This window comes from Heloderma suspectum, chromosome 3 (assembly GCF_057233095.1).
Source record: "Heloderma suspectum isolate Gila_16-S chromosome 3, 16-S_ref, whole genome shotgun sequence".
NCBI classification, from domain to species: Eukaryota; Metazoa; Chordata; class Lepidosauria; order Squamata; family Helodermatidae; genus Heloderma; species Heloderma suspectum.
The window spans coordinates 229,011,101-229,030,936 of NC_139460.1; the positions used below are offsets into that span (position 1 = coordinate 229,011,101).

The following is a 19,836-nucleotide window of genomic DNA, read 5'->3' on the forward strand; positions in this document are numbered from 1 at the left end:
TTTAAAAGAAACAACTAAATGCTGAACATTATTCAAAATACATCACACAACCTTTCAGTTCTTCTGTTTTGGGTGTAGCAACTTACACTATAAATGCTTGCATGAAACAGCTTTCTATCTTAGAAGTGACCCGCTTTTCACAAAAGCGTCTGCAAGCTGCAAAAAATGGCATTCTTCTGGGGATTTTTCAGACAAGCTGTAAATAGGGGTGAAAGTGTTGGCCCATTCAGAACGAAAGTCAGAAGCATTGTCCTCTGAACTTACTCCATGATATCATCATGTAGCCAAATCCAATTTTCATACTGTGTCCCCATAATGCACATACAGCGCTCTCACAAGCAAGCTTTGCCATTAATTTCAATGGGAAATTACAATGACTGGGACAGTCCTTGCAGAGGATTTTATTTATTACATTTTGTGAACCACCCAGAGAGCTATTGGACAGTATAGAAATGTAATAAATCAATAAATTTTTAAGTGCACACCAAAACTCCCACATACAGGAAAATTACTAGGATCAGTGATATTAGTCATTAAAGTCAATCTTAGAAGCGTGAACAGAAGCTTTTTGAGAAAGCACAGACTTAGTCATAAACATACCGTATGGCATAAAGGACCGTTCCATTGGGATGTATTCTTATTAGACGGTTTTCAACAGTGATATCATGAAGAAAAGACTTTTTGGAGTCCACTATAAAGGTGTCTGGTACCCAAAGCATTTCTACAAGGCGGCCATCTAAGCTTAAGCTCTTATTACCCTCAAAACAAAGGCGTTCATCCATCCATCGCTGTCTTAGGAATATAGTCGCTGTGTAATCCTAGGAATGGAGAGCACAATAAAAAGAAGATATATTGCAATTGACAACTTATCCCTTCTTGTTTTGCTAAATATGTGGAAACAACTATTATTTATTAAATAGACCCAGTGTGGTGTAGTGGTGAGAGTGCTTGACTGGGAGCCGGGAGTTCCAGGTTCTAATCCCCACTTGGCCATTGACATTCACTGGGTGACTTTGGCTCAGTCACAGATTCTCAGCCCAACCTACCTCACAGGGTGGTGGTTGTGAGGATAAAATGGAGAGGAGGAGGATAATGTAAGCCCCCTTGGGTTCTTTGCAAGAGGAAAAAAGGTGGGATATAAATGCAATAAATATATAAATACAATAAATAAAAATAAATCAGAGTGGATTCGGAAGTAATAGTTCCACAGAGCCACTTCAACGCATACTCTTTTCTGCATCTCGCTGGTGGCACAGAACTGTCATATCAGTTGTACAATGAAGTTGCAGAGACTATGATCAGTTACATGGTTACAGCCTGTGCATTTTCCCACTGTAATTCCTTCTCTAGTTGCAATTATTCTTCAGCACTAGCTGAATACTGAAGTGACATGCATTCTACTGGCTGCATGAGATAGTCATGTCCTAAGCCATGTTCAGAAGAGTGTCATATGGAAAGCGGAAAGAAAATCAATTAAAATTTCTGATTAAAATAATCAGAAATCTATACTGTTGTATTTGTGCCCTCAAGCACAGGATCTGGCATCTTAGGTATGATCGTATGCACACTCACGTGAGTAAAGCTTATGAAATGGAGCAGGACTTACTTCTGAGAAAACATGTATAGGATTGTGCTGTTAGTCCTCTCAACATGTATGCTTCCCAGGAGCCAAAGAACATCGGTTTAATCTTTAAAAAGAAAGATCCCTGAACACTCATCTTCGTGGAGGAAAAGAGAAAATTGTTTGGCAGTGTCTGCATCATAGAGGAGGATGGAGATAGAGGAGGACTAGGTACTAATTGGTTGCAAGAGGGATAGGATTCAAAATCATCTTGCTCAACAGCAGCCTGTTCCCTCTATACTAGCAGTGTTAAACAACAGTATCAATAGAGACCAGAAAAAACAGCTGTAAGGCTGGAAACCAAAATCAAAAAAGAAACAGCTGCTAGTCATTTTAGGGTATCCAGAGATTTTGCTGAAAACTTATAAATTTGTATTTTAAATGCCTAGTATAAGTGTATATCATTTCTTATGTTTTTAATACCTGTCAGATTATAAAATTTCTCTATTTATATAGAGAGAACTGTAACATTATTTTTAGGATAGCTTGGCATGCTCTGAAGATTTTAATTAGTTAATATATATTATTCAAGAATTCTTTTGGAAACATGTAAAATGTATTTGAAGTGTTTGGGTGTACATTATATATTATTTATCATGTATTTTATATTTTGTATTCTCCAGTTCCCTTGATAAAGACCACTGTCGAAACACGTTGGGAACTCAATTGGTTTAGGAGTGTTGAAGCTCTTTCAGCTTGAGGACCAAATTCTATTTTAGAGAAGCTCTCAAGGGCCTCCAGTGGTGGGCAGGCCTGAAGGCAGAATGGACGGGGCCAAAGGCAAAATGTGCAGGGCCCACTAAGCCTTAGGAAAAGCATTTTGACCTTTTAAAGTGGGGGAAAATGTGAAAAAGCTAGAAAACCCAATTATGGGTGGTTGGGAGAAAGGGGCTGAAGCCATCTGGGGAACCACAGAGGACTAGATTGGGACCCCAGGCAAGCCGAATCTCGCCCATAGGCCTGAGGATCAACACCCTTGCTCTGTACATTGTTTCTCTCAAAAAGCTTCAGGAGGACCCAGAATCACTTTGGAGCAATTCCAAGGGAGCCTGCTTCATCTTGGACATCATCTGAATCAGCCCACATCAGTTTGAGATTCACCCAAATCTGATGCATTGCTGCTTAAGCAGATAAGGACCTGATCAATAATCTGGATGTAAGACTCCCTGGAGCCCAAGGAAGAGCAGGCTATAATAAATTAATAATTTTTCAAAAATATTCACAGTCTAAGTTCTCTTAGGGCACAATCCTATGCGTCTTTAAACAGAAAAAAGTCCTACAACTCCCAGCGTACCCCAGCCAGCATGGCTGGCTGGGACCTGTAGGGCGTTTTTATTAACACAAAACTGATGGCAGTGGAATTTTGTAATAATTTACTGTCCTCATAAATTCCTGGCATGATAGTAGAATGACCTCAATTATCTGAGTTCGTTAAAAAAAAAAAAATGAAATCAACTGTGTTCCACAAAGACAATATATTCTTATATGAATAACACCGGCATTTATCAACATTTAAGATTATCTGAATATTTTCAATTCTTCCAGGCTACTGAAATAAATTACTCCTCCTAAAAAACTACTAAAGCATATCATTTTCATACAGTAGAATTCTATATGTGTCTACTTAGAAGCAAGTCTCATTGAGTTCAATGGAAATTACTCCCAGGCAAATACGGATAGGATTATAGCCTTGGTCGATTTGTAGGTGCATAATTTGAAATGGATCATATTGCCTCAAGGTGTGCTTGTGCATTTTATTTTTTTCTGCTGCTGTTATTTTAACTGTGTTCAGATTCTGGAAGTCAGTGCACATGCTAGATACTGGAAGCAAAAGAAGAAAGCAAGATTTTCCTATCAGAGTTAATACAATATGAGTTTGAAATAACCAAAGTGTATAAAAATACTACCATACCATGTTTATTTCCGATATTGTATCAATGCTTGCTATATCCATACTCATTCCAATCGAGACAGGGCCATCTGAAATAGATGCACACACACACACACACACACAATAAAATGAGCTGAGAACAGAATGGCACAAGATGGTGCAGCATGGTCTATTTTTGTTTATGAGATTAAAAGAAAATAAGTTAGATAAGCCATAGTGGAATACTACAAATCACAGAACAAATAGCTATAGCCTCTGATTTCCTTCTTATCCTTAAATGGTTTTCCATTATATTCAAATCATGCAAGTTTAACAGAAACATTTTCCTCATAACCTAAGGCTTATGGCACAATCCAGCCAAAGTTAGTATCTTTTAACCAAAGAAAGATATTTAACCACATGCTTAACGATCTCGGATTAAAATCAGTGAGACTTAGGGCAGTGCTACATGTTACCTGTGTAATGTATGCACATATAGATGTGTCTTAAAATACCTGTGTACGTGCGTTTGGGAAACCCAATTGGCCCAGGCTTCACAGATGTAAATGTGACTGCTAATGCTCATGCATTTTATAGTATTACTTCCCATTTGTTGCAGAAAATGCCAGTAGAGGTATTTCCTACAGTTGTGACACATGACACAGCTCCTAAATGTACATAACCCAACAACTTTGGGTGGATTATGCTCTTTGCATTTTATTGTATGCCAATCTAGTTGTGCCCATCTTTGATATTTCAAAGGAAAGAAAATTAATATTTATTCATATACTACATTTCTATTCTGCCTGATAGCTGAAGCTCTCTGAGGAACATCTTAACCATCAGCTGGAAACCTTCACCATCTCTGCCATAAAACCTGTTCAATTGCCCTTTGAATACACACTTGAAAATTTGGTATATTTCAAAAATTCCGTCCTGAATTATCTTGCTTCCCCGTCCCTCTCTGTTTTTTCCATGTACCATTGTGTTCTTCCCTTGACATATAGATCACTTTGCAAGGACCATCAAATTAAGTAATTTAGATTACAGAACATATATTTAAGAGTGTCTTATAAGAGTAATCTAAGACAGAGTTATACTTATTGGAAAAAACAGATGGGGAGTATTTTCCCATGTTTCTCCCACTATCTTCAGCCAAATAACAATTTGGGACTCAGTCTACCAGACACAATGGCTTGATTTGCACATAACAACAACCCAGAGTATGAACTGAGTATGGGTTGTTAATGAATCATGGGTTGTTGTTACGTGCGAACCCCGCACTATGGTTTAACTATGGGTTGTTAAGTACAAACAACCCAGGAGGAGAGCCCTTGGTTTGTTGGGTTGTGAACTCTGGATTGTTCATGGTTAACAACCCATAGTTAAACCATAGTGCAGGGTTCACAAGTAACAACAATCCACGATGGAACAACAATCCATACTCAACCTGTACTCTGGGTTGTCATTATGTGCAAACCAGGTCAATAACTATGCTCACCTAATTTCCCAACCTAGTTTAGAGGTTTCAGGGTGTTCCTAATCCATTTTTAAGTATCCAACTTCCTAATATGGTGGCAAATTAAATAAGATTAGGGAAAGAGCAGAACTGCTGAGGTCAGATGATGGATTTCCTGAAGAAGAAGGGTTTAGTTTCCCAGAGATTTCTGAGACCAGATGTGGTTTCAGAGCAGTAGATGTGAGAACAAGGGAGCACAATTTGGAGCAATTACCAAGCCTCAGCAGTCTCAATGGGGTAGGGCTTCTTGGATGGGAAACGATGCAGAAGTCTATCACAGGGGTGCAGCTCAGGACATTTTTAAATTAGGACATAAGAATAAGCATTACAATCTAATACAATCAGGGCAAATATAGTTGCTTTTAATGTTAATTTAGCATAGGTGGATTTCAATACTAAAATCATATAATGATTTAGGAAGAACCTATTTGACCTAATCCAGCAAGGATGATCTGCTCATCTAAGTCCCTTCCACAAGTATAGCTGGAATCTGGATTCCAGTATCCTCATCCACATAGAACTTCCTGGATGCAGTTTTTAATGTGGATGAGAATGAGTTGCAATATGTGAGCAATGCTGGATTGGGGCCATTCTTTTATTAAAGCCCATGTTTACAGTTTATATTTGTTCCCTTCAGGTCTGCCAAACTTTAAACAATCCCGCTTCAATTGAATTAGTTCAAAGAAATGCTGCATTTTTTTTCTGTGGTTATTGGATCAATAAAAATTGACAAAGATGCAATGGAGGTCCCCTTCCATCAGAGCGTTACATCCTTCTGCTTCCTCCAGATGTCAGTCAGTGGTGGAGTTGCTTCTGAGCATGCCACGGGAATCTGCAAATGTGTTTGATCAGCTTCCTAATTTCTTCCATTTTTAAGAGTTTATGTTTATTGCAGAAGAGGACTTCTCAAATTTAGTCACAACAACCCACTTTAAGATAGGAGGATACTATTCAAGCCTTTCCAATTTAGTTGTGACAACAAAATAACTTGGATGCTAGGGGTAGGCAGCTTCAAGGAAAAGAAATAGTTGCCACATCTTGTGGGAATTCTTTTCCCAGAAGGGTAGTTGTGTTAATATGTAGCAGCAAAAACAGTGGCCTCATGTGGATGCAATGATAAACTGTGGTTTGTTCAATATAGAAATCATCCTAGGCAAGCCTCAAACTCGTACTCCCTGCATTGGGATGACTGTGAGGAGATTGGAAACTTTTCCTTCTGCTTTTGACTAACCACAGTTTGGGTCAGTCTTAACTATTTTTAATGGAACAAGCCAACTTCAAACCTTGGTGTATAAAGCTAGCTTGTTCCAGTAAACCATAGTTAAGATCAACCACAGTTTAGGGTTCAGACATAATGCTAAACTGTGCTTACTTGAAAATGGAAGTGAAAGCTTCCAATCTCCTCTTAGTGCCCACAGCGATGGAAGAGAGGGGAGGGGGAGCACCTGAGCCTGGGTTTGCCTAGGTTCATTCCCATAACCATAAACATTACATCCAAATGTAGCCAAAGAGTCTAGTGGCACCCTAAAGACATAATACATTTCTTAGTCTTTAAGGTGCCACAAAGACTCTTTGTTGTTTTTGATCGATAAAGTAACTAAATTGGATTTAATTACATAAGCAGATAACACCTGTATGATTTATAATTATTAGGATGAACCTGTAACATTTGTCTATCCAGACAGCCACACACAAAAATCAATCTCAAGATTCCTGACATTAGCCATTGCATCAAGGAACTTTTTGAAGTTATTCCTTCTTCTGTCCAATAGATGGCAATAGAGAACTCTTGCCTTTTTTCCTACTCTGGAAGTCCACAGGCTAAACCAATAAACATGTTTTATTTTGCAATAAATACAGGATCAATACATATCAACTGAATTATCACTTTTATCCAGTCATTACTTTAAGCAGGGCAGCAGACTTCTGCAATGAAATAGAATTTGACTGGAGATAAAGAGGTATAGATATGCTATTGCTCACCTATAAAGTTAACTTCTTTTACTAGGCAAAGGCCAGAAATAAATCCATTAGGATACTTCAATATATTGTGCACTCTTCAAATGAACAACAATGCATGTCAAGCTGCAGTAGCAGTATGAAAACGTGAAAATTAGGCTTCAATGCCCAGAATTCTATTTTGCACAAGTACAGATTACCAACTCATACAAATTGCCCAACAAAACCGAGGAAATGGTTATGATAATAAAGTGTCCATTACTGTAAGAATTTGAATGTTATTGCCTACATTTGCAATCCACACTTTTGAGCCAGTTCACACACACATGCTCATCACCTGCAGTTTTCAACTTGTGTGAATGAGCCACTACAGAGCTGTCCCTACGGGCAGAACTTTCAAATACAATAACTTTCAGTGGAGGATGTTCACATGTTCAGTTGCAAGTCATCCAGTGATAAGTAATCATATGATGAGATTCGAGCAATATTTGTGCATGTGCACATCACTGGTATGAAGCAACACTTTTGTTGATAGTTTTGCCTTTACAAGCACAAGAACTAGCTGCTCATACCTCAACAGAGAATTTTCACTGCTCAGTTGTTTCACAGAAGATTTTGTCAATACCTATCAGCTTGATGAACTGAGTAACAACCCAGGTAATGGTCTCTGTCTGACAGGGTTCCAGCCTAAATGGGGGTGGGGGTGGCTAGACAAAGAACAGGTTCCAGCCAGGCAAACCAAAGTTCAGTTTCAAGTAGGGCAAGGCAAACTCCAGCTTCCAGGTAGCACCCTGGACAGCTCCATGTGGGCATCAGGCTAGAGATTTGTACAAGCAACCTCAAATGTTGCTTCAGCAACAGACAATCCCAAACTGAGATCTAAATAGGGCTTCAGTCTGGGTGGTTTGTTCTACCTCCACTGGGAGCAATCTCTCTTCGTTAAAAGGTGCCTTGCCTGCTTCAGAAGCAAAGAGCTCCAATGGTGCAGGGAAGACCGTGACTCCACTTCTAGGCCCAAGTCCTCAGACTCGGCTGACTACAGCATAACATCCTCAGGCCAGGGAGATGGTAGCAAGGGAGGGCTCCTGATGTGGAGGGGCTTTGGTGGTTGGCACTGAGAGCAATTCCCTTTCTATTCTGACATTTCCTCTGAGTCCACAGAACCTGAGGAGTCATGACACCCATCCAGCTATACTGGTAAGATGTGATTGTAGTGGTATATCCCCAAGATTCTGTGTGTATGCTCCTGTACAAGTAAATTTCCCGCCTTCCCAGTCTAGTCAGCAAAGAGAAGGAGCAAAGAAATGGAGAGGAGTGAGAGAAGGCCAACACAGGGCCAAAGTTGTGTTCAGTTCTAAGCATCCTGCTTGGGATGATTTGTCCTGAAGGCACCATTTCCCTTCCAATATCATGCTGATATTATCTGTGCTATCAGATTTGAACACTTGGAAGTGAAAAGGAGAAAGAATGATACTTAACCTCCTATATTGCTACCCCCATAAAGTATAGTATCCTGTTCTGATATTTGCCAAAATGCCTTTAAAAATGGCGGGCAATGGGAACAGCTTTGTCTGGTAGTGGCTGCGTGTGAAGGCTCTAACTAACCGGTGACAGCTGTTCACTCTGCAGCTTGCCCCAATCACAACATAATAATCTGGAATGACTTGGGAGTGATTATTGGGGCTTGAGTTGGAGCTTATCAGCGAGTCCCTGGTATGTACTTTCAAAAAATGCTGTGGGGCATTTAATACTCTACCGCACTGTTTGGTTTTTTTCCTGAGCGATGCAAGGGAGAACCTATAGCTCCACATCGAAAATGTCCATTGACTTGATGGAGCCAGGAATTCCACTGCTTTGGTAGTAAGGCCTGATAAGTCTTGAGATCTAGCATGCCATGAGAGATATCCTGTTCCACCCGTGGTAAGTTTTAATGTTCCATATTTCATTCTCTGTGTTCAAAGCATCTGTCTCCCAGGGCAACAGGAGGTAGAGAAATCAGCCCTAAAACATCTGTTTCTATTTTGTATAACTAATTTCACAATCATTAAAAGGAGAGGTTTAATATGAAACTCAATGCATCCCTTTGATTTGTAGTAGCTATATATGCTGTTCAGTAACCTACTTCAATATAAGCACGTCACTCTAAATTATTAACCTGGCAGATGATACAAAAATGTGCAACTCCCAACATCCAGTGTGCATATATGAAATTTGATTATGTATAATTATGCAGGATGCATGCATGGGAGAGAACTGTTCATACAGCAAGGGCTTCTTTGAAGCTGCTACTTCACAGCTGGATTATTTTTCTCTCAAAGTAAAATAAAAAAAACAAGAAACAAAAACTGGATAATTCTTCAGCAAACACCCAAGGAACCTCTGGTTCTGCAGCAATTCCCTGTGTTGTTTTTACCAGGATCTATGTAAAACTGCATGAGGAGACTCTAGTGTTGCTTAGACGACAGTGTAAAGCTTCTGATCTAACATACAAAACATGTGACAATTATTATAAGTGGCATGTAGAGGGGCCAGTTTGTCACCCCAAAATGATGTTCTGTATCCGGGGGTGGGGGGACCTGTGGCCCTCTAGGTGTTGTTGGAGGCCAACTCCCACCAACCCTAGCCAGCATAGCCACTGGTCAGGGAAGATGGGAACTGCAGTCAAACAAAATCTCCAACTCAAGTCCCTATATTCACTCCCAAGTCATTCCAGATTATTCCCATGTGATTGGGGCAAGCTGCAGAATGAACAGCTCTCACCTGTTAAGAGCCCTCACACACAGCCACTACTAGCCAAAGCTGTTCCCATCCCCCAACATTTTTAAAGGCATTCTGGCAAATATTAAAACAGGATACTATATTTTACAGGGGTAGCAATATAGGATGTTAAATATCATTTGTTCCCCTTTTCACTCCCAAGTGTTCAAATGTTCTATATAGCATGGAGAGCTGATAACATATGGCTGGATTGCTTGAGGTATCTGAGTTGTTGTAGTGAATGCATACTTTGCACTGCAGGTGCTGATTGCTCCTACTTTGTTTTGCTTGTGTGCCAGGGTAAATTAGGATCTTCATTTTACAGGCCACTCTTCTCACTTCACTCAGATATAGATGATCACAGCTCAGAACTGTAAGGGTATAACTACATCTTCAGATTCCTTCTAAGCCCTGCAATTCATGATAGAAATCATCATATCCTTTCAAAATGGCAGGACCATGTCAAAAATAGAGGGCCAATGAAGCTCTCATTATGGGTCCATTTCTCATTCTTCAGATGCTGCCAAGAATCAAAAAAGCTTATTCTTGTTAGAACACTATTTCTACTTACTGTCAAAAAATGGCCTCAGATACTTGTTATATCCTTTCATTATTTTCTGTATAGTTGGAGGAAGAATTTCACCTTTTCCTTCAGCTGGGGAAACTTTTGTTGATCTAACCAGGAAGCGGGGGGGGGAAGAACAGGAGGATTATTTGAGGGCTATTGCCACAGATATAAGACTGTGCTTACTGGGTGGTTTCTAACATAGAAATACTAGTTTTTATATTTCATAACAGCTGCAAGAAGCAAAATCATCATTACCAGCATGTCAGACTTGATAGAACTCTTTATCCCTCAGTAGCAGAATCTATCAATCTTATGTTTTTCCCAAATTGGTTACAACTGCCCTGAGAGCTGAACAAATTTCTAAAGTGTTCCAGTTTTCTCTCACTGCTTTTGTGAGATATATAATAGTAGACCTTTCCTCATTCGTTATAATGATGCTTCTTTTCATATACCACAAAATCCGCTTAATCAAAGTCCCTCAAGGGAGAAAATGCAGAGGAAGAGTTGTTTTGTACAAGGAACATTTGTGTGTTACTCTCCCAGTCCTTTTTACTGCACTGTTAACACAAATGAAGCAGAAACAACACTAGAGAAAATCTATGAAACACCATTATAATAGCACACTCTTTCATAAACAAACCTGGTTTCACGAAGATACACAAACAGAAAATTAATATAATGGGGCTTTTATACATCTGATGAAGCCTTTGAAAGCTGATGTCGGAATAAACATATTGCCTTTGAACTGCCACATGGTTTTCTGTTGTTTTGTTACAGTACTATGTGTGTGAGTGGTAATGTGCTGGTTTTCAAGCTTCTCCATTCCTTTAACCCCAATCTGCCATGTGGGATTCACTTTATTATATGGCCCAGTTTAGACAATCGTATCTCAGCTTAATAAAAACACAATCAATCAGTCAATCTGAAGATCAATGATCTAGCACAGCCGCCCTCAACTTGGTGCACTCCAGATGTGTTGGACTACAATTCCCAGCATTCCTGACCACTGGCCATGCTAGCTGGAGCTGATGGGAGTTGAGTCCAAAAGACCTGGAAGGCACCAGGTCAGGGAAGGCTGGTTCTAGCATTTCTCTCTCTCTCTTCTCCACTCACAATTTCTCCTCTGGAAGTGGCTTGTTGTGTACAAAAGGCCATGAGACTGCCACATAGTTTGGGCGTGCACCACAAGCAAAGGTGGCTTTATGGCATCTCATCTTCAGCTCTCTTAAAACAACTGCTGTATCAAATTCAAGGTATTCTCAGCAGCTGTTGGTACAGATGAATGAAGGTTCATACATGGCACACACGCAAATGTATACGTTCCTATGATGGAGTTGTTCCAGAATACTGAATAGAGAATGTGTTGTCTGAGAAAATACAAATATCTAATCGCATCCTTGAAATAGGTTTATGTATGTATAACAACCTTCAGTCAAGGGGGGAAAATCCAAATCAACATAGAGCCAGGGTGTCCTCAGTTTCAGTTGGTAATTGTCAACACTTCACAGAAATATCACAACAGAATTAAGCCAAAATACATGGAGTTTTCCAGTTAAAGCCCTAAAAACACACCGTTGGATTCAGACTAAGTTGTACTTAAGTGCCATTGAAATCACTGACTAATTTGTCCCATACGATTGTATCCAATCTTAGTCCTACTTAGAGTAGACCCAATATTGGGTCTTGTACATATGTCTTGTGAGTTTGTCCTCCTTTTGGGATCCATCTTATCCTCTGAACTTTCAGTCTCTCTAAATAGCTGACATTTCTTTCTGTAACCTTGTTGCCAAGCTCAACCACAGCCAAACCACAGAACTAATATTGGATACAACACATAGATTTCAATGAGAACTATAGTCAACTACGTTACAGTGCAATCCTATACATGTCTACTCAGAATTCAATGGAACTAACTCCCAGGTAAATGTCTATAGGACCGCAGCCTTAGTCTGGATCCAACCTATAGTCATTTATATCTGGCCAGTCTACCTTGTAATAGATTTGTATCCTGAAAGTGGCACAATCTAGAGAGGGCTATACCATGTGACAGTTTTGGGTATGTAGGCTAGCTATAGTTTCAAAAAACAGGAGCAGTTTCAGCGCTTCTGATCTCTGTTGAGAAACAAGGTTGCCTGACAAAATGGGTTTTTTAAAATAAAAATATAAAATGTCCTGGTTCGGACATACATTCCTGGCTTCAAAACCCTGGTGTATGAAGTCAAGAACAAGTACTGGGACTGGATGCTCCTCCCCTTGTGCACCAGGTTCGATGCAGAGATCCTGGTTTGTTTTGAGCCAGAGTCCCCCATTGTGTCTCAAATGGGGAACTCTGTTTTAACATTGGCTAACTAATCAGGATAATAAGCCAGGGCCTGATGTTATATGATCTGATCCTGTCTTACTATCCTGCTTAATTGGCCAACATTAAACCAAAGTTCTTCATTTCCACCATAATGAGGAACCCTGATATAAAAACAAACCAGCATCTCCATGTCGAAGTTGGAATGCAAGGAAGAAGGGGAGGGCCAAATGTACAGCCTCAATACTCATTCCTGGCTTCATAATCCAGGGTTTATGAAGCTGGCAACATATGTCTAAGCCAGGCCAGCATGCTGTAAAACTTGAATAAATAGTACAAATTGACACTAAAGGTTTCAAATCCCATCATTCCTGACCACCATACTAACTAGGGCTGATAGGAATGTAAGTCCAGCAACATCTGGAGGGCCACATGTTCCCCACCCCTGACTTAAAACCATGGTTTAGGTGACTGGGTATGAGCCATGGCGAACCACAGCCTCCTGCATTCCCCCTTCCTTTTGTGTGCAAGAGGAAGAGAAAAACTTAGCGTAGTATCTTCAAGTCGATCCTTATATGATGATCTGCTGGCTTGTCTATTAGGTGAGCCTTCTGAAAAATCCACCTGAAAAATCTGTGCAGGGATTTTCTTCCCAGTCACAAAATACAAATAAGATGCAAAAATGGTTGGCTAAGGGGAAAAAAAATCAAATGCTATGAAAACCATCGTATCCCAGGTAGTTTATGAAGACAGGCAGACAGCCGGTAAAACAATGCTTCTAAACACCATCCTTCTCCAAAACCTTTTTGGTCACTAGCAAAGAGGTCTTCCATGCCAGCATGCCCTGCTCTGCCATAAAATGCATGACTGAAACCATTTGATTGTTTCCAAATTAGGTAGTAAAATTTTTGAAGTAGAGACCACTTTCCTTTGTATGTTTCTATAGCAACGTGCACAGTATATTCAAACAAAGGAACACTTTGTGAAGGTCAGGAAAGTGACATACACATTAATCAATATTGTAGATATTTAGAGTTATAAAAAAGCAAAAGGGAATTATGCTAACGACAGCCAGTGTGGTGCAATGGACAGTATGTTGGATTTAGGGCCAAACTACATGAAACGTTAATGATGTCATCAGCCCTTGCATAGTTGCCTTTTCTTTACTCAACAGAGGCATGGGGTAGCAATCCGGATCAGGGCCATGGTCTTCCTTTTCAATGGCAGCTTTCTCCCCAGGTCAAATATCAGCCATGAGGGTGATCTGGATCATGATTATGGTGAGGTCAAAGCCACCTTCCCCCCACATCACAGTCCCAATCCAGATCAGTCCCTCTGCAGCTGCTTCGACTGCTGAGAACCATGTTCAAATTTCCTTCAGCTGTGAAGTTCATTGAATGTCCTTGAGCCAGTTATTACTTCTCAGCTAAACATAGCTCAAAGCACTATTGCAAGAATAAGGGGGGGGGGGGAGGTTGGAGAGAACATATATGCTGCCTCAAGCTCCTTCAGGGAAGGGCAAGACAAAAATTTTATAAATAACACTTATATGAATCTCTGTACATTAATTTCTATTGCTGTTAACACACTGCTGCATCGTGCTCCTTTGTGCTACCATCGCATAGGTGGAAGAAGTGGCTCTTCATATTGCTGATATGGTGGCGGCAAAAGTAAGTGGGGGGGGGATGCAATGAGGGAACCACAGTGCAGGCGGCTGCTCCAGAGAGCCCCACCAGCCACTCTCTCAGTGTGGCAAATGCCACGGCAGGAGATCAGCTGGCGGGGCTCTCCAGAGCCTGCACTGGAGGAGGCAGGGCCTCCTGGTGGGGGTGGCAGGAAACAATGCAATTCATTGCTCCTCCCATTCCACCACCTGATGCAGGCATCTCACTCTGCTTCAAGAGAGGGCCAACCCTGATTAACATAGTCCATGCCATAAACAAGACCCGTTATTGGACAACAAAGCCATTTCTGGCAAATTAATAACTGTACCCATTTGCTTTGGTGTTGATGTTTCCTCAAGAGAGAAAGTATTTTGCTGGGAAATATGGTGTTGCTATAGTGGGAAGAGGTAGGCAGGGGAACGTTTGATACTTTTTTCTTCTTTTTAAAAAAGTCTGCGACTGCTCTCATACTTCCAGGGAGTGCTCAGTCATGAAAGAATTGGAAACGTAAAAAAAAAAAAAAATCAAATATTTGCAAAGTTGAACTGAGCATGGTGTGTGTTAGTCATGGCATTGGAACTGTCCATGAAGGGCACACACCAAACTCCTCTCTCTCTCTCAACAGAGCCACTTGCTGTGGAAGGGAGGAAATAATATATTAGTTGGACAACTGAAAATAATGTGTGATGTCTCAGGTTTCTACAATTAGGATTAGAAGGGGAAGATTGCAATCATTCCAGAGACAAACAACTAAATATTTAACAGTATTCACTTCCCCTTAGGATAGTCAGTAAATAACATTATAAAATAAATATTTTATTTGTTTGTTTATTTATTTATTGTATTAATCGCCCATCTGGCTGGTCATCCAGCCACTTTGGGCGATGTACATTAATAAAAACAGTTTAAAACAATAAAATTCTACATTAAAATCATCTTATTTCTAAAAATACCCTAACCCACCCCAAATATTAATGAAATAATAAACAGAATGACACACACCAAATATGAAAAACTCTTAACTTTAAACCACAGTTCACCAGAAAGTACAGTGTTACTATTGCTAGATCATTAGGAGTTGCTTGTCCCTATTCCTTCACACTGCTGTTGCTCTCCTCTCTTTTTCATCTTCCTCCTTCTAGCACCAACAGTCCTTCTTCCTTCCAGCACCAATTTTTAAATTCATATGGTCTCTGGAACGATTGCAGCCTGCCCCACCTTATCCTATTTACAGAACACCGAGACATGACAAATGCCGCCTGCACTGTGGTTCCCTCATTGCATCCCCCCCCCCACTTACTTTTGCCGCCACCATATCAGCAATATGAAGAGCCGCTTCTTCCACCTATGCGATGGTAGCACAAAGGAGCACGATGCAGCAATGTGTTAACAGCAATAGAAATTAATGTACAGAGATTCATATAAGTGTTATCCTATCTTTTTAAAATTAGTAGTTTTGAGTTCTGAGCAAACTTCTCTTATTCAATAATAAGAGTTGCCAGGTTGCAAGTCATCACGACTAGTAGCCACTGATAGCCCCATCTCCTGTAATGATCTGATTGTTCTTTTCATCATTTGGAAAGGCCCTAATAATCCTCTTTCATCACACTTGATATTATCCTACATGCATAGAAGAATATGATAAATGCTGTCTCTTACCTGCATAATATCATTAGGAAAAGGACTTTGAAACCCCAGCTCCAGGTGTGCATCATTGGGAGTTAGCTCCAAAAATCCTATTATTTCCTAAAAGCAAACGAAGCAAAGCCTTACTCAAATAGCACTATGTAAAACACATGCAGAGTCTTAACAGGTTACCTGAGGATACTCAGGTTGAGATTTTGAAAGCATCGTTGGAAAACCTCAAGTAGTGACTCCGCTTATTCCTGATGAAGTTCAGAGGGGAATAGTGTAACCCAATTTGCAGGAGTCTGTTTTTACACCCGAGTCCTAAATGAAAATGATTCCCTTTGAATTTAATGGAACTCTAAAGCTTATGCTGCTGCCATACAGTCCTAACTCAGGCAACTTGGCAGATCCGATTCTCGCCCTCGTAGAGAAATACTATCCAAACCCTTACAGCTTTTACCTCTCTAGTGAGCTTTTCCTCTCTTTTCTTCAGGAGCACTAAGTATTTGCTTGAGCAGTAATGGCCGCAGGTGACCACTGCTGTGGCAGGACTTGGGCTAGAATTAGGTCTAGCCACTCTGCAGCTCCAATTCCATGTTGGTCCGATATGGGGTACTTTTGTGAAGCATTTTAAAGAAAAGTGTTTCATTGGTTACTTCCCAGTCCTCCAGTAGAAGGCTGACTTCCGTGACTGTTGCATCTTTTGTTAGAAGACCAACAATTTCACTTTTAGTGAATTTTTTTATTTAAGGACTCTCAGGTGCATACAGTCCCATTCTAGTGACTTGATAATGTTTATTTGTCAGTTATCCCAAGAACTGTATCCCTTGCTCCTTCTATTTGACATGTAGCCAGTCCTATATCCTATGCATTTTCAGTCAGAAGGGAGCCCTGCTCAGTTTAATGCAGTTTACTCTGAATAAAAATGCATGGGATTGCACCTTTACTTCTTCAGAAGCCCTTCCCAAAGAAGTGGCCCAAATGTGGATATCTGTCCAAATCTTCTATACTGAAGACCCAATGCAAATATTCCTTTGCCTTCTCTCCCTATCCTTCTTCAGTACTCCTTTAATAGTTGTCTTGTGGCCCATCCATCTCCTCGGTCATTTCAAGCTTCTGATGTATTTGGAATATTTATTGACTGTTTTAGTTTCTTTAGCAATTTCTCTTGAAATTCCATTTTTGCATACCTTTTGTCTATTTACATATGTCTTGTGAGCGTTTGTCCTCCTTTTGGGATCCATCTTATCCTCTGAACTTTCAGTCTCTCTAAATAGCTGACATTTCTTTCTCTAACCTTGTTGCCAAGCTCAACCACAGCCTTTCCCAACCTGGTGACCTCCAGGTGTTTTGGACTATATCTCCCATCATCCCTGACTGGACAAGACAGACTATCCCTATACTGGACAACTAGCATCTATCTCCATCTTTATCTTTAATCTTTCTTTAATCAGGGATTAAAGTTCTCCCACCACACAGAATAACTCCAATCCTCCCATTTCCAACAACCCCATTTATAAGAGCTCTTATTTCCTTTCAAAGAAAAAATCTTGCCTCAGTACCCTGTATTCTGCCCCTCTGATTATTTACGGCCTCTGATTTGAAGTGACTGGAGAATAAGCACAGGTATAATCCCTGAAGAGCTAAATATGGTTATTTTGCTTGCTCCCAAGAATCAGCACCCACAGAACTGCTTGAAGCTAAGATGTGCATCATATTTTCGCAAGGAGACATAGATGCAAAAATATGCATATATTTGTATGCATATTGCCCACCTCATTATCACCCATTTCCTCACCTGATTAGGTGCCTTTTACCAAGAAGAAATTAAATTAAAGGGAAAAAAATAATAGTACAGCAGGCAGAAAATGGAAGATTTTTTAACATTTACCAACTAGTTAGTATAACAGGTGTAACTGGGAGGTTCTCGTAATACCATGAGTATTTTTAAAGAAAGCAATATGGAGGGAGAAGGAAGATAAACCCAGCAGGCAGCAATGCTACAGGGCTTCCAGGTCCAGCTGCTGGACTCACTCTCTGAATATAATTAATTGATGAGAGCAAGCCAGAAGTCATGTCTCCTTTCTGTTATAAGCTGCAGTTTTACTGTGTTCATTTGGCTGATGAGTTAGCTCCTGGCATGCCAGTCAGCCAGCTTCTAATTTTTGACAGCATTTGAAATCTTGCCTATCAAACGCACAGCACAATAAGACAGCTGAGACATACACGGGGTTGGCAGTGGGGCGAGGGGGGGGAATCTCTGTTTAGATGGGGATTCAGCTTGTATAATTTCTGTTCATGTCCAGAGTACATTACCATCCTTCAGCATCTCATCTGGGATAGAATGATATTCCTTGTGACCTGGATGCTTGACCACAAAGACCAAGGCTAGTGTCACTGTTAGTGTATTACTTATTTATTTCATTTCATTTCAATACTGCCCAATAGCCAAAGGTCTCTGGGCAGTTCACAAAAATTAAAACCAAAAAGTACACAGTAAAACAATATAAAATATTAAAGCATTAAAACCACAATATAACAATGCAACCAGAATAAAACCAGAATAAAACCTAGCAGCAATGCAGAGATTTAAAATACAGATTTAAAACAGCAAAGCTAAAAGACTAGAAAGCTAAAACACTAAAATGCCTGGGAGAATAAAAAGGTCTTCATTTGGCACTGGAAGGAATACAACATAGGTGGCAGGAGAACCTCACTAGGGAGCTCATTCCATAGCCAGGGTGCCACAGCAGAAAAGGCCCTCTTCCTAGTAGCCACCCACCTCCTTTCCTTTGGCAGGGTCTCACGGAGAAGGACTGCTGAGGATGATCTTAAGGTCTGGGCAGGCACATATGGGAGGAGGTGATCCTTCAGATAACCTGGTCCCAAGCCGTTAAGGGCTTTGAATGTTAATGCCAGCACTTTGAATCGGGCCCGGAAATGGACTGACAGCCAGTGTAGCTGGAAAAGTGCCGGCGTAATATGAGCTCGCAGGCCAGTCCCTGTTAACAATCTTGCTGCCCTATTTTGGACCAGCTGAAGTTTCTGGACCGTTTTCAAAAGCGGCCCCATGTATAACGCATTGCAGTAATTCAGATGAGAAGTTATGAGGGCATGGATAACTGTAGCTAGGCTATCTCTGTCCAGATAGGGGCGTAGTTGGTATACCAGCCTAAGCTGATAAAAAGTGCTCTGTGCCACTGAGTTCACCTGTGCCTCAAGTGCAAGTTGGATCCAAGAGCACCCCCAAACTATGAACGTGATCCTTTAGGGGGAGTGCAACCCCCTCCAGAACAGGTTGAATATCACCTAGCCAGGCAGATGAACCACCCACTAACAGTACCTCTGTCTTGTCTGGATTGAGTTTCAGTTTATTGGCCCTCATCCAGTCCATTACCGTGCCCAGGCCCTGATTCAGAACAGCCACTGCCTCACCTGGGTTTGATGAGAAAGAGAGGTAGAGCTCGGTGTCATCTGCATATTGATGGCACCTCAGCCCACACCTCTGGATAACTTCCCACAGCAGTTTCATGTAGAAGTTGAACACCATGGGGGATAAAACAGAGCCCTGTGGAACCCTGTGGCAAAATTGCCATGGCGCAGAGCAATAATCCCCCAGCACCACCTTCTGGAATCGGCCATCCAAATAGAAGCGGGGCCACTGCAGTGCCTCCAACTCCCAACCGAGACAGCCTAACCATCATACCATGGTCGATGGTATCGAAAGCTGCTGAGAGGTCCAGGAGAATCAACAGGGTCGCACTCCCCCTGTCCCTCTCCCGGCAAAGGTCATCACTCAGGGTGACCAAGGCAGTTTCCGTTCCAAAACCAGGCCTGAAGCCCAAATGAAATGGATCTAGATAATCCATTTCATTCAAGAGTGCCTGGAGCTGTCCTGCAACCACCCGCTCAAGCACCATGCCCAGGAAGGGGATGTTGGCCACTGGCCT

General features: G+C 40.9%; 1 protein-coding gene across 7 annotated transcripts in view; it reads right to left on the minus strand.

Moving 5' to 3' along the window:
- Positions 1–19,836, minus strand: part of LOC146350867 (gamma-aminobutyric acid receptor subunit pi-like) — an 82,898-nt gene that overhangs the window by 38,858 nt on the left and 24,204 nt on the right. For 4 of the 7 annotated variants that reach the window (XM_084841926.1, XM_084841927.1, XM_084841924.1 and 1 more), the window contains exons 2-5: positions 15,917–16,003; positions 10,298–10,401; positions 3,534–3,601; positions 601–818 (exon numbers count right to left, since the gene is read on the minus strand). In XM_084841926.1, coding sequence (XP_084698052.1) covers positions 601–818; positions 3,534–3,601; positions 10,298–10,401; positions 15,917–15,972 — 446 coding nt within the window. In that variant the 5' untranslated portion in view covers positions 15,973–16,003. The remainder of the gene's footprint in view (positions 1–600; positions 819–3,533; positions 3,602–10,297; positions 10,402–15,916; positions 16,004–19,836) is intronic. The other 3 variants (XM_084841929.1, XM_084841928.1, XM_084841930.1) reach the window with 2 other exon arrangements.